This window comes from Zerene cesonia, chromosome 4 (assembly GCF_012273895.1).
Source record: "Zerene cesonia ecotype Mississippi chromosome 4, Zerene_cesonia_1.1, whole genome shotgun sequence".
In the NCBI taxonomy this organism is placed as follows: domain Eukaryota; kingdom Metazoa; phylum Arthropoda; class Insecta; order Lepidoptera; family Pieridae; genus Zerene; species Zerene cesonia.
The window spans coordinates 489,164-504,063 of record NC_052105.1 but is presented as its reverse complement, the minus strand read 5'-3'; the positions used below and the strand labels follow the sequence as shown (position 1 = coordinate 504,063).

Sequence of the window (14,900 nt, the reverse complement as noted above, 5' to 3'; positions counted from 1 at the left end):
AAAAATTATATCTCGCTGTGTAGAAATAAAATATGATGTCCCACAAGCTTCGGTATTGGAGCCGTTTTTTATTTATTTTTTATATACATTTCATACTGATTCCGTTCCTTCAAAAGATGCAAAAAGAGGTCTTCAAAATAATAAATTTACCAATATATTAACTCGTGAATTATTAATTATATCATAATGATTATGATTATAACTAAAATGATGCTGATGCTTACATCATCTTGTACAAAATTCCAGATAAATGGCCGACGAAGAAGAGCTCCCGAAGAAGGCATCGTGTACGCGAATGGAACCACGCTCGTCAGGAGGCGCAGGAGACGCAGTAGACGTGAGTATTGCATACGACTTTCTAACAGGATCTACTGCCATCAACTTATTTTTCCATCTCTACTATTCCATCCTTTGTTTATTGATAACTATCGGTCCGCCCCGTCTTCGCCCATGTTACATATATAGCCTAAAGCCTTCCTCAATTGAAAGTATTGTGGTAGTCGAGCACGCTTCGGCACGAATTGGGCCAGCTCGCACCGGGGAAGTACCACACCCCCACAGAAAACCGGCGTGAAATAGTGGCATGCCACTGTGTTTCGTACGGTGAGTGGGGGAGCCGGAGGCCCGTTTCATTTTCCTTACCCATCCCAGTCCATTCCTTCTTTCCAGTCTTTATTCCTTTCCTTTCCCTTACCCCATAAAAGCGGACAGCACATTCGTAGAGGCACTACCTTGGCGAATGTTCATGGGCGGTGGTGATCGCTTACCATCAGGCGAACCACCAGCTCAGTTGCCCGCTATGAAATAAGAAATAAAAAAAAAAAAAAAAAAATTAAAATTCAATAAATGGGCTATCTAAAACTGAAAGAATTTTTCAAACGAGTAGTTCTTAAGATTAGTATGTTCAAACAATCAAACATACCAACTCTTTTATCAGTATAGATTTTACCTTATGATGTACGGATTTAATATTTGAATCAATCGTTAGTTTATATTTCGCTTATCCAATAATTTTCGCAAAGGCAAAGGGGTTAGAATATAATTTTTCAGTTATATATAAAATATCTATGTAAATATTTGTAATACCTTCTTGCTATGTAAAACCAACTACTTCACCCTTAATTGCAGGTCGCCGTTCGCTTCTCGAGCCGGAAGCAGAGTTGATAGTCCTCCGCACCACACCCAAACAGACCTGGGGCAGGGTGCCGCTGCTGCGGCTGATCCCCGCGGAGGGCGAAGGCCGGCCGCACTACCGCATCGCGTACGGCGACGACCAGAAGGACTTCATCCTGAACAAGAAGGACGGCGCCTGGGCGCTGAGGCTGCGGAAGCACCTCAAGTCTCAGGAGGTGCTGGAGAAGCAGCTGGAGCTCGAAGCCAGGTTCGTGACGCCGCAGTCGAGTAAGAAGAGGAACAGGAGACACGTGGAGGACGTCCCGGCGCCGCTCAGACTGTACGTGTCCGTTCGCATCGCGCCGCCGAAGCGCTGAACCGGGACGCGTGAGACTCTCCTTGCGAAACAGACCTCGCTTCAATAGACCTATATAGATCTGGATTTTTTATACGAATGTCTCTTTCTAGTTTATGTTTAAATTGTAAGTTATAATGAGACAGCATTCCGTACATCAATAAAACATTTTATGATATTTTAAACGGTCTATTGATGCGGGTTAATATAATTATAGTATAAAGTACACTCGTAGGAATTGAATTGGTTGTAAATATGAATTTTAAAACACTGCCATGAAATCAGTCATTATACGCACTGCCATATAATTCGTTTCTCTTTTTAAATTAAGCGTCTGTACCGCAGACGCTTACGGCTTATAAATTAGTAAGGTTTGTCTCACTGCACCTCCTTTAGGGTAGTCTAGCAATTGTGTGCGCGATTTCTTACAACGCCATCTAGCGGCAAGCAGAAGTAACTGCTGTTCATATTGAAGGAGTTTGTGGGAAATCGCACGCGACAAGCGTAAGGTCGTCGTCAAACGAATCCTGGGCGATCTCGGCAGTATTAATAGTGTGAGGTGATTGAATGCATAATAAATAGGGATACATATCGTCGTATATAGTATAATCAATTTTCTACGAAATATATGTGAGCGACATCTTTCGAGCTGTATTTGTCTCAGACAAAAAGTGCACTCGGAATCTTGACTTCACATACGACTTTTTCAATCGCAATTATAAGCAATTAATATGCAATAAACAGAAAAATTTTATTTTTATATGCAAATTTGAAAGATTCACGAATCGAGCGGTATGGTTATGGAGCATAGAGTAGTTTCGGAGATAGCTAATCTTCATAACATAACACGACTAATTACTTATTCCGCCATCTTTAGTGCCAGTGTAGCGTAAGGCGTATAATATTTAAGACGACTATTTATTTTCACTTATATAGCAAGGAGTCTATATTACATCCTATGATATATGTTTGAATGTTGGCCTGTCATACAACTTAATAGGTTTTTTTGGGATTTTTTTCAATATCTCGCTTATTCAAAATTATGCTATAAAACAAAGAGGCTTTTTATTGGATAAATAATATTATCCAATACTTTATGGATATATTTTCCATTAGTTATTGTGCTGCATTTTTTAATTACATTACGGTGGGCAATAAGTTTGTGCCTTATAATCAGTTTTGACAGGTGTCAACAGTTCGGGCAACTATGTATCTGAAGTTGAGTCTATCTAGTGTTTATATCTACTTATTTTTATATAGAGCCATTTTTATAGATTTTTTATGTTAACGCTTTTTGGCATTATTTAGTCGTTACACAATTCAATAGACTAGTTTTATTTTGTAAATATGTGCATACGATGAAATATTGAAAATGTGTTATATTTTAACTTAGCTTAAGGTAAAATGGAAATTTAAAACGATTAATAAATTTTTAATAATAATTATTTTTGTTTTATTTTTGTTTGATCATGTTACTCTGCTAATAATAATCGCACGATATACTTTTCTGAAAAAGTTGGACTGAATCAAAAACTATTTATCACTTAACATATTCCAAATTAACCCTACGAGTCATGAGTATTTTCTATTGAAACATATTATTATAAAGGTACACTATATCACTCTTGTTGCTATTTAACTACATCTATCACCTTTTTATTGTCAGAACTAGATCAAATTTGAATAGGACTACATAGGAGGCAGCAGATTTCAAATAAAAAAGGAATCATCTTCATCATCAAACATCAGTTTACCCAGTAAAAAGTTATGACGTAACATACTTAGCAAAATAGTGGTCGACCTGATAACCTACTCCTTTTTTGAAGTCGGTTGAAAAGTAAGCAAACTCTTCTCTTTATCTTTATAATTAATAACATAAGTCAGATTGTCTACGCGTGCTGGGAAAGAATGTTTTTCTGTCATCAAAAAGTCACAATGACTAAAGTCATGACCTGAACAATATTTTTGAAATTAATTGTCCAAAACATTTTATCTCATTACTCTATATTCTGTGTAATTACTAAAAATGTCGAAAGATAAGAAAGAGGAGTTCTCTTGTGAGATGTTCAGCAATAAATTTTTCATGCTGTGTGCGGCCGGCGGCGCCGTCGCGTGCGGCTCCACTCACACGTTCGTGACGCCTCTAGATCTTGTCAAATGTCGCTTGCAAGTCGATCCCGGGAAGTATAAATCCATATTCAAAGGTTTTGGAATATCGTTCAGAGAAGGGGGCGCCGCGAATCTCGTTAAGGGCTGGGCGCCCACACTGATCGGTTATTCCCTTCAAGGCTCCGCCAAGTTCTCCGGCTATGAGTACTTCAAGTATAGATTCGCAAATATGGTCGACGAGGAATCCGCTTATTTATATAGAACTTATTTATACTTGGCCGCGTCTGCATCTGCTGAACTCGTGGCTGATGCGTTCTTAGCGCCGTTCGAAGCTACCAAAGTGAGAATGCAAACCACACCAGGGTACACTTCCCAGATGAGGAAGGCCATGCCACACATGATGGCGACGGAAGGGTTCGGCGTGTTCTACAAAGGTTTAGTTCCGCTGTGGGGACGACAAGTTCCATATACCATGATGAAGTTTTCTTCGTTTGAAAAAGTTTTGGAGTACCTTTACACAAACGTTGTGCCGAAGCCGAGAGAGCAGTGTACGAAGGTCGAACAGTTAGTGCTGACGTTCACAGCGGGCTACATAGCGGGAGTCCTGTGCGCCATCGTCTCGCATCCCTCAGACACGATCGTTTCAAAATTAAACAAGGATCCCAGCGCATCGATCGGAGGCATTTTATCTGAAGTGGGTATAGTGGGGATATGGCGCGGATTAGTGGCGCGTATCGTGATGATCGGCACTCTGACGGGTCTCCAGTGGTTTGTGTACGACGGCTTCAAGGTGTACACGGGCATGCCGCGCCCGCCGCCCGCGGAAATGCCTGCATCGCTCAGAAAAAAGTTGCAAGGCAAATGACTTGTACAGTTAAATAATGAAAGTATCTTATTGGTTGTCATGTCATTGTTCAATAAATTTATGATATTTATATGATTGGATAAGTTTTATTTAATTTTTAGCGAATTCTCATTCTATAGAATCTAACATGCCTAAATAATATGTGAATACCCTAACTAATTAGTCTCGCTAAAACTCGAGATATTTATAATCATGATTTTGCTGCATTTGAATATTCCAAAGAAGGTTTAAAAATGAAGAACAATACGGAGGCGGGCGAAGCCGCGGGCGGGAAGCTAGTATTATAAATAAAAAGTAATTATGTCTATCCGCCTGATAGTTGCTCTTTTATTCCTCAATCAGTAAACTGGTTTTGATAATATTTGTTTCTCGGAATAGACCTTGGAAACGTACACAGGCTTGTCACAAAAAATTTAAATAGAAAATGAAAATACGCATATAGAAGAGCAATGTGACGACGTACTGTTCACCCGAATGCAAAGCTGTAACGCTGTAAAGTTGATCACAATTTTAAAGACTGCATTAAAACATAACTATAAACCACAGCAGTTTCTAATGTATTAAACATGTTATCCAGTTATTCAAACTGAGCAAAATGATGACCTGCCAGTTTTTCATTTGGCAAAAGCGTTAGAGCTATCCGGGACGCAATAACAATAATATGGGGATTTATCTGAACATCGTGGCGCACTTACCGGCTTTATCCGGGTCCGGTTAAGACCCGGGCAAACGGTTACTCTATGTTTTATAAGTGGCCGCTCGATCGCGGACACCATTCTGTCCATTTAACATAATCTCGGACTTATCTAAAGAGTCTTATTTGTTTCGCTCGTGTAACTTATGAGATCTAGTAGAGGTCGTTCTCAGGTATTGTTTTGTATGAATAAGGAATGAGGGTATTCGAAACATTTCAGCATCCATTTTTGTGTAAACGTATTTTGTGACAACCTTTTATTATTCGACAATCGAGCTATAACTTGGACAATAGCATCTGGATGTAAATGTTTTTAGGACCTTGTATTGAACAATTAGTAATCACTTAATATATATAATTTGATTTTGTCTTACATCAACTTAATTAACTTGATCAAAATCAAGAAACAACTTAATTTATAAAAATCTCACATTGTGTTGTATTGTTAACCTTCCATTAAGGCAAGAATTCATGTAGGCTCCGAAAATTTATTTCAAATAATCATAAACGATATGATTAAATAGGTTTAGTGAAACTGAACAATGTTAAAGAAAATAAGTCAGGAACTTTGTAAGCCAATACGTAAGATACCGGCGGTATATAGATTCCCAGATATGCGAATACTAGCGATGTATAGAATTTGGACGTTTAAAGTTATTTGCTGAACGTGGTACCGCGTGTTGAAACATTTCCTCGTAAAGTTCAGACTTAGAAACAAATTGTACGTGAGGATGTTATCAACGCTTCCTCTTTCAGACCGGTGCCAGGTAATAATTTTTGCTTTTTCCTGCTAACCGATTTAAATTTCAACGTTATATTTCATCAATGCGGTCGCAGCTAGTTTGAATATTACTTTTTTATTGATAGGTACTAATACTTCAATTATTTATATTCTGAAGACTGTTTCAAGGATTTTGCTTAATTTGAATTTGTTCTCCAATCACAAAAAAATCATATGAATGTATTATATTTTCAAATCAAATAAAATTATAAATTCGCAAGTAACTCTCTCTCCTTTTCAGCCTAAGCCACTGAATCGATTTAGATAAAATATGGAACCAAAATAGTTTGGACCTGGGAGTGACCTTTGTTTATCTCGAAAGTCTAACGGAGATGGGAACTGTGCTGAGAAAACCCTGGAACGGTCAATCTTTATCTTTAACTGCGCAAGCAAAGCAGCAATTAAAAAAGTTAAGTGAATTCACAAATAAGGACTTGCGTATGAATTCTACAAGCTTATAACAAGAATATGAATGCACAGTAAACATGCTTACCCCACGTTCTTCTGAGAATTCTATCCAGGCAGGGAATTTTTACATTCCAAGTGAAAAGTTTTCTATCGCCTTATTTCATCCATCAAATTTTTCAAATAACTATCAATCGGTATTCGCTGAGCAACGCTAAATATTGGACGAGCTCATCCCAACATCGAATGCATGGTATTGCACGCACCGCAGACGTCTAACTTCTCAAGCGTCTACGGCACTACGAAAATATACCCTATCTCCTACACCAAAGGTCCATTTAACTGTGCTTGCTGCCACAATAACAAGCCAAACCTCCCAACAATTTACGGAGTCCAAACTGTTACAATTTTACTAACTGAACGTGAATTTTTATGCACATCTCGTCTATACATCATTTTTATTTTGAATATTACTGCGTTAGAGTTAGAATAAGTTTGAAATGTAAAATTTAAGAGTTGCGGCAGCTTTATGATGCAGCAAAACTCGACTTAAAATGTATGTGACCTGAGTAAATGGAATTCTACCAACTACAGACGATAAGCCCAAACTCAAAAAAAGAAAGCATTTTAGGCCTGATTCAATCATAAGACATTTACTATCACTTTTGATAATGTTAGTTAAATTTACAAAGAACGCATATTACAAGCATTGTTTAATGTTTTATAATCTGCTTATTAAAATGTACGTCGACACCGCTCCCAAAGAAAAAATTAACACCAGTTTTCAGCTCCTTGTACAAAGAGTGTTAGATAGTTGAATAACTAATATTCACAAACATTGCTGCGAACAAGAGAATCTGCAGCATCGAATTACTCCTACCCCTTAATCACTCGCTGTAATTAAAGATTCAGCCAATACGATGTGTACGGTCTGGAAGGACGATACAAATAAAGGAATTTAATTATTTCCTTGCAATATGTAACATTGAAACAGTTTATATAATCTACTGGGATCCACAATTCTTTTGGTGTGTTATTGCGATAATTCTTTGAATGGATAGTACATTAAATGCCGCATATTATGTTTTATTTCTTCACTCACACTTGAATAATTACGGTTACATTTGAGGTTGATATAGTTACAGAGACACGTAATTAAAGCAAATATTTTTAAAATAACATTTCATTTCTTATCTGTTTTACTATGAAGTAAACATCGCTCTTGTTAATCAATTCATTTATATTCTTTTAATGATGGGTAAATGAAATTAGGTATCATTAATTATAAGTCAATATAAACGCAAATTGAGTTTAAACCGAGTGCAATTAATTTGATAGTGGGCGTGAATGTAAAACTCACACGTTTCGTCACAAAATAAATCGCACGCAAAGTGTACAAACCGACATATTAAAATGATTAACGATATCCATTTCCACTGGCAAGGCTATGAATTAAAAATTTACTTTTATTATTGTACATTACTCTTGTGTTTTAATGTTTGCAGAAGCAACATATTTAACGTATCATATATTTATCCCTAAACATGACATACATACGGATAGACAGATACCCGTTAACATGTATCATATGACAATAGTATGTCGTTCATTGTAGATATAAAACTTAAAACTGGTTAACCGATTCTGGCAATTTGTTTAGCAATGAAAAGATATATTATTATCACAGTATCGATAATATTTGCTAAATTATATTGCAATTTATATTATTTAAACCGATCGTTTCGTGAGCATGTTTGGGTAACGAGATTTGCCTCATTCATATCAGTAAATATTTTAATTACAAAATGTAATCGAGTAGCTACACGCTGAACCGCTCGCAGTTAGAGTTTTGCCAATTACTAGCGCAAATGTAGCCCGCTGCAGGCCGGTCTTAATTCACTTCCGTTGTCGGACGGCGCCGTGCGGTCAGCCGCGACTCGCTGCGACCCGACGAAACTTGTACTTACAACTTTTTCAATTATCCGCGTACTTTACAAGTTCTTTAAAAAATTTCTGCTTATTTTCGAATGCTATTTTGAGTTGGCAATGAGATTGTAACTTTGAAGCTGGAAATTTAATATTCGCGCAGTTAGTTCGAGGGGATTAGTTGCGCTTCGTTGATTTGAATTGAACCTCGATTGATTGCCAATTACTTGGTATTATTTAAATATGACCCTCTCTTTGTTGTATTGGTTAGTTTAGTGCAAGGGGTGGAGAGAGGAGAGTAGAGTTAACTCTCGCATGAAGAAGGGATGGTCAATATTTTATTGAGCCAAACTAAACCTTTAAATATGTTAGGACGATTCGAAAGTACCTCTAGAAGTCGATTTGAATAAATAACTGTTTAAGTTTGAGTAAAGTGGAAAGTCAGATTCTTGTTGGGTGGGTCGGACTTTCGTATATTGCATAATTCATTTTATTTACAATAGAAATAAATATAGTAATAAAATAGGTAATAATATATATGGGATAACGAAATAATAAAGAGATGTCTGAAAATAAAGATGTTGGTCTTTTATAGATACAATGCATCTTATAAAGAGCTTTTGTATAAAAATTACAAACGTTTGTATTCATAAATCGTTAATTTTTTACCTAGAAATAAACGAATTTAACTTTCCGTTTCGTTGAAATAATGCGAAAGAGAAAACATCACTTTTAATTCTTATTGCTATGCAGAACTCACAGCGCTAAATAAAAATACAAGTTACAAGCTTTTACACATCGTCCCACTCGTCGGATATGTTACACAACTTCAGGGAAATCCAGATAAAAGGTAAGAAAAATTCAGAAAAATGTGAGAGCGATGCTTACCGGAAAATCAGTAACGTCAAGGAATACCTTACAGCGGAAAAACGCCGTAAATTCCATAGAAGTTGCTTTTTGTGAAAGTTATCGCCCCGATCACATTTCCTTCTTTTATATTGCAAAATTTAATTAAATGTTACGTTTACGAAGTGGAAACAAATACATTATGGGATATTTTCGATCGAGCGTTCTTTGGCGTGTTTTTGTGAGCAAAAAGACTTAATTATATTTTGTAGCCATCATCATCTAGAAGCTAGAAGCTAAAGCATTGCCAGGTTGGTAATCTGTAGATCTTTTCTCTTTTGATTCTATATTAACTTATGGAAACATTATAACTATGATGACGTAGGTATGATCCTCACATAAGACATATAATAAAGTTCCCCATAATGCTCCTAACAAACAAATGTAGTGTTTTTGCTTCAAATCTCATATTGGGGTATAGATTCTTTGTGTATACTTTGTGTATACTTTGTGTATACTTTGTGTATACTATCAGGTATAAAAATAACAAAATAACATAAAGAAATTGGTATTTTTATAAACCGTTCGAAAATAGATCCTTTATCTATAAACATTTAGCAATATGAATCTGGATCTTTAAAGGGTTAATGTTTGCATATGCATTTCCGCCAAATACACCATGCCACAGTTCATAATATATTATTAAAATGTAAACCAAATACTAGAAAGTTATACAAGATTTGTGGTTGTTTATCCTCGACTAGTTTACAAGAGTAGTTCAATGATTGGTCGAGTTCGGTTGAATTTGGAGACACATCGATAGCGGGCGGACATGTCACCGGAGCGGCGCGGACACAATGGGAGCGGAATTGTGTAGCAACTGACTGAGGGTTAGCGCCCAGACTGAAATTACAATTTAAATTATAACTGTTTATTACATAAGATGTTTTCAAGGGCCGAATTTGAAAATGTATTACATATAGCTTAACTTACTTTAATCATAATCGTTTGCTCACATTGAGATATTTGAGATATTCTGAACTCCTAAAATCAAAGGTATTTTAAGGCAGTCATCGCCTCCCACTGAAGTTTCCGCATATTATCTACTATTTAAATGTTGTTTTATGTAAGAACATATTTCATTGAAATCTTAGAAAATGAATAATCTTTAACCAAGAAAAGAAAATCATTTTCTACAGCCGGGATTAAACTGGGTCAGTAATAACAATACCTATCGAATGGCTTAGCGTATATTCCCTTACAATTCTTACCTTCAAATAAACAAGCTTGCATTATACTTGTATTATTACAGCATAGTAAAAATTATTATTAAAGTGTCTAGCAGGAAATATGGTTGACTAGTTTCAAACAAATACAAGATTCGAAATATGCTAGTATTTCCAAAAAGTGATGTGACAGCCCTGCCTTGTAATGTGTAATGAAACAGTAACAGTGGACATTGTGCTTACCCAGCAACTCTGTAGTGTCTGGACATTGAACACTAGACACTCGTTAGATTCACTCCATTATCTATGAAATCAACGCTTTTATAACGAGCAGGGGAGCGGTTAATTGTTACGTGCATTGCCTTTTGGAAAACATTGAAATGTTATCTTGCTGTACTTTGAAGTTAGCTATATAGGAAGATAAATGAATTACGTAACATCTTGAAACCTAATCATAGGGAGGATCAAATTTTGTGATGGTAAATTTCAAAAGCGATAGAGTAAAAAAGATAATTATGACGGTATGGTAATTTGTATATTGCGTAGCTCTTTTTCCCAATTAGTTTATGTTGGATATATGGTTAATTATAGTCTTCTAAAAGACTGTGCAAAATAATGCCGTTTTGTTACCCTGGGGAAGGTTGCCGTGACTTGCATTACTTTGTAACGAAATGTAGGGCATTAAAAAATAACAAATATTTGCAAAATACTTTTCATTTTTGTTTTATCTTTATACAGCTAAAAATTAATTTAAAGGAATTCTGCACCAGAAAAGTAAACATTAAAATAGATATCTGCACGCGGCTTCACCTGCGTAATCAAAGAAAAAGACTGTCCGAGGTTTTCCCTGCATTTTCGTTCTCGTAGGATTTGCGGGACAAAAAACTATTCTATGTCGTTTCTCGAAATTATTATCTAAATTATCTGTACAAAATTTTATCCAAATCTGCTTAGTAGTTTAGGCTAGAAGAAGAGACAAACAAACAGAGTTTACTTACGTATTTATGATATGCTTTTGTTACTAAGATTTTGATAATAACTGATAAGATGGCACTCCAAATTTCTTTGAAATTCTTGTCTGACTGACATACGCGTTCATTGGGGACAGTCCCCATTACTGGGATCGAGTTACGCCTGTCGGGTTCCCTTGTTATACTTGAGTTAGCTGGATTTTTATTTTGAGTGTAATACTTAATTGACAGATCATAGAGTTACAAACTTTTGAAGTCACTGACAGCAAGCTGATGAACTATTGAACACTTTTTGATTTATATCATCCATTATTTGTCATTATTATAAATAAGCTGAAAAGAACAATATCAACTTAATTAAATTAATAAATAAACCACTCTTGTTATTAAATTTATATTTATCTAATTAAAAGATTAAAACAAACTGCAACATAGCTTCACCAATCAGCGTATTACATCAAATATCCTTGTTATATTAAGTAGTTTTATTTCTTTCTTGTACGGTACACGCACGGTACGGTATATTACTACACAAACAAGAAAAAAAAATACATAAGTATTAATTAATTAAACATCTGAATGAATGATTATTATGTCTGTGGGAAATACTCTGGAAATCGCTATACTAATTAATGGATATGGAATAAATAAAAATTTTAATGGAATCTAAAAAAAAAAAACATTGAACGTGATTGTTGTATAACATGAAAAATCATCAATTAACATTAATTCCTGGACCTTTTTTCTTTCCACGTTTGCATTTAAGTTAGTGAAAGCATTAGTTCAGTATGTTAATATCTATAAAATAAAGGTATTAATCGAGATAATAGCATTTCCACTACATTTGAAATTAAAATCTGAAAAAAATCCTACGGTTAGCCAGCACTGAGTTATTGCTTCTATTTAGCGTCGTCCCGCTGCATTTTACACGAGTTTCGGTTAATTACAAACCAATAGAAACATAACTAGTCTGCGGTTAACAAACGTCGGTTAAAAATCTAACGACCGCAGAGCGCGGGCTTCGGAGTAAAAGTCAGTTTTGTTTTTATCTTGCTGCCTTTTAAAAGAAATGTTCATTGCATTTTATGGCTATATCATTATTTTGGTAATAAACAGGTTAACTTGGTGTTTACATATAAGTTTTTAATCTCATAGCATTTTTTAAATATTTGCTATATGGTAAGAATAAAATATACCAATCACATTGCGAAGGTTTTGCTAATGATGCATTAGTATATTTAATACGTCATGTATATAAATAAAAAAGTATTTTATAAACTAATGCGTTATTAGTAATTAAAAAAACGAGCGTTTTCTTAATAAAATATTTTATTCACAATGCGAATAGCAATTATTTTGGGATACAATTAAGAAATAAGCCATTACCTTCCTGCTTCATGAAACTGTGAGTAATGACGTTGACTCTACCTAGTTCTGTGGTTTATGTCGCGAGGTGACAGGGCTGGCAACAAGTTGATTATTAAATTGCCTACTGCACTGACGTTATTAATTTCTTACTAAAAATGTGGTCACGTTTTTATCAACCCTTTGTGCAATTACAGGAGATTAGAGGCATGACATAGACTTTACTTATTATTACATTCTTGTGTATCATCAAATCTCGTAATTTAAAATACTTAAATTACATCGTACTTTACATGACAAAACTTTCCAATAACAAGGTATAACAGATTTCTCAGATGTTTAACATAATAACATAAAGTATCGTATCGGTATGTTTATAGACTAATAATTTGTATTAGCTAATAACAATTTTGTTATTTAAAATGAACACTTTTATGCGAAGTTGTAAGACACGATGTTATTACAAAAATCTCGAAAAATATGATCGAAATTTTAGTAGAATGAGCTGAAATATGTTATGTATCATAGACTAGCGGTTCGCCCCGGCTTCGCCTGAGGTGTATATAATATAGCCTATAGCATTCCTCAATAAATGGGTTATCTAATACTAAAAAAAAATTTTCAAATCGCACCACCAGTTCCTGAGATTAGCGCGTTCAAACAAACAATCTCTTCAGCTTTATAATATTAGTATAGATAAACTAGACAGTTTAATAAAAACACATGCAACAAGTTATGTATACTTATAGATATAATGTTGATAAGTTGTAAAACATTAAAAAAAAGCAAGTCATTTCAAAGCAATGTGTGCCACCCCTACGCGAGAGAGGCTCTAATGAATTGCTCAAGAGATTGGACCTTTTAAAAGAATTCAAGTGTGAAATTGAATTTTTTTTCACAAAAAACAATATGGATGTGTGAGTGGATTAATTTTAACGTATTTAATTTTACTGACATGTGCATATAAGAGTGGTGTTTGTTAAGCTGTTTTGGTTTTAGAATGAGGTTTGGTGAAACTGGTGTTTTATGGTCCATATCTTTTTCTTTCCCCTTCCCAGTCCTTTCCTTTATTCCTCTCGCCAATCCTTTCTTAATTTAAAGTCGGCAATCCATTTGTAGAGGCGTAAGGTCTGTAATCGACTTTACGCCTCTACAAATGTTCATTGGCGGTGGTAGCGCTTACCATCAGGCGTCTCACCAGCTCCATTGCCGACTGTGACATAAAAAAAAATGTTTAATAATGGATAGTTCTTTATCATCACATTAAGCATTTATTTCCAAAGCAAACTCTCCCATGACGGTTTGTCCTTCTACAACCGCTGGGTGAGTGCGGATCAGTCAATTCATTAACAAATTCAATTTCTCGAAAAAGATAAACGGAGAAGTATGCAATTACAGATATAAAAAAAGTATCCACAAATAAAGAACAAATCTTGAATATCAAAATGAAACTTTATAGGTCAGGCTTAGACCTCAAAACAATTATAAATCTAGACTAAATAATTTACGTTCTGATCTATATTTCACAGCTTGTATTTAGCAAAAAACCTAGACTATACTGTTAATTGTGTAAGCCAAATAAAGTAATGTATTTATATTTAGAAGAAGCACTTTTTTAAAGGTAGTGTTGACCCTTAATGTAATTACGGAGTTAATCTATTTATCATTTCTGATTACACTTTCTTATTCCGTTTCAAGGTAAAACTCTGGCAAGAAACAATTTCTTTAGCAGATTTCATCCCTAACATTATGATTGATGGGTTCCATGGACAGTCAGGCCAATGTAAACGCATTACGTCTGTCTTCTCTCCACTGTCCGTTGTTATATCTTATTTTGTTTTAGCTTTTAATTCCCTTTGGAACGAGTTGGAGCGTGCGACGCGGAGAGACATTTGTTAAATTTTCTGGAGACCTAAATATTGCGAATTACTTCGTGAATATTCCCGAGTATGTTATATATATTAATACAAAAAGCATGGCTTGTAAGACTACTGGTATGGTAATGTATAATGTATGTCGAAAGTCAGCCAACTTATTCTCTATCATCCTACTTAATAGGACAATTTTTAAATATAATATAGACAGTTGTAAAAATTTTGGTAGTATGTGAAATAATTACTTTTAACAAAAAACTAAAGTGCCTTCAAATTGCCAGAAGTATAACACACTATTAGACTACAGGCCCATATAGAAAAAATTACGGGTCATTTGAACCACCAGGTGACCTATCTAGAACGATATAAG

At 35.0% G+C, this 14,900-nt stretch overlaps 2 protein-coding genes across 2 annotated transcripts in view; both read left to right on the top strand.

Moving 5' to 3' along the window:
• LOC119839753 (fibrillin-2-like) overlaps nt 1-2,861 on the top strand; it is a 54,848-nt gene extending 51,987 nt beyond the window's left edge. The window contains exons 50-51 of the mRNA XM_038366193.1: nt 247-337; nt 1,129-2,861. Coding sequence (XP_038222121.1) covers nt 247-337; nt 1,129-1,490 — 453 coding nt within the window. The 3' untranslated portion in view covers nt 1,491-2,861. The remainder of the gene's footprint in view (nt 1-246; nt 338-1,128) is intronic.
• A 633-nt stretch (nt 2,862-3,494) lies between these two features.
• LOC119839610 (phosphate carrier protein, mitochondrial-like) lies at nt 3,495-4,442 on the top strand. Its single transcript, XM_038365998.1, has one exon. It carries the CDS (start codon nt 3,495-3,497, stop codon nt 4,440-4,442), a length of 948 nt encoding a protein of 315 aa, XP_038221926.1.
• Nucleotides 4,443-14,900: the final 10,458 nt, after the last annotated feature.

Coding starts and splice junctions, on each gene's coding strand:
- LOC119839610 (XM_038365998.1), top strand. CDS start 3,495: ATGTCGAAAGATAAGAAAGAGGAGTTCTCTTGTGAGATGTTCAGCAAT.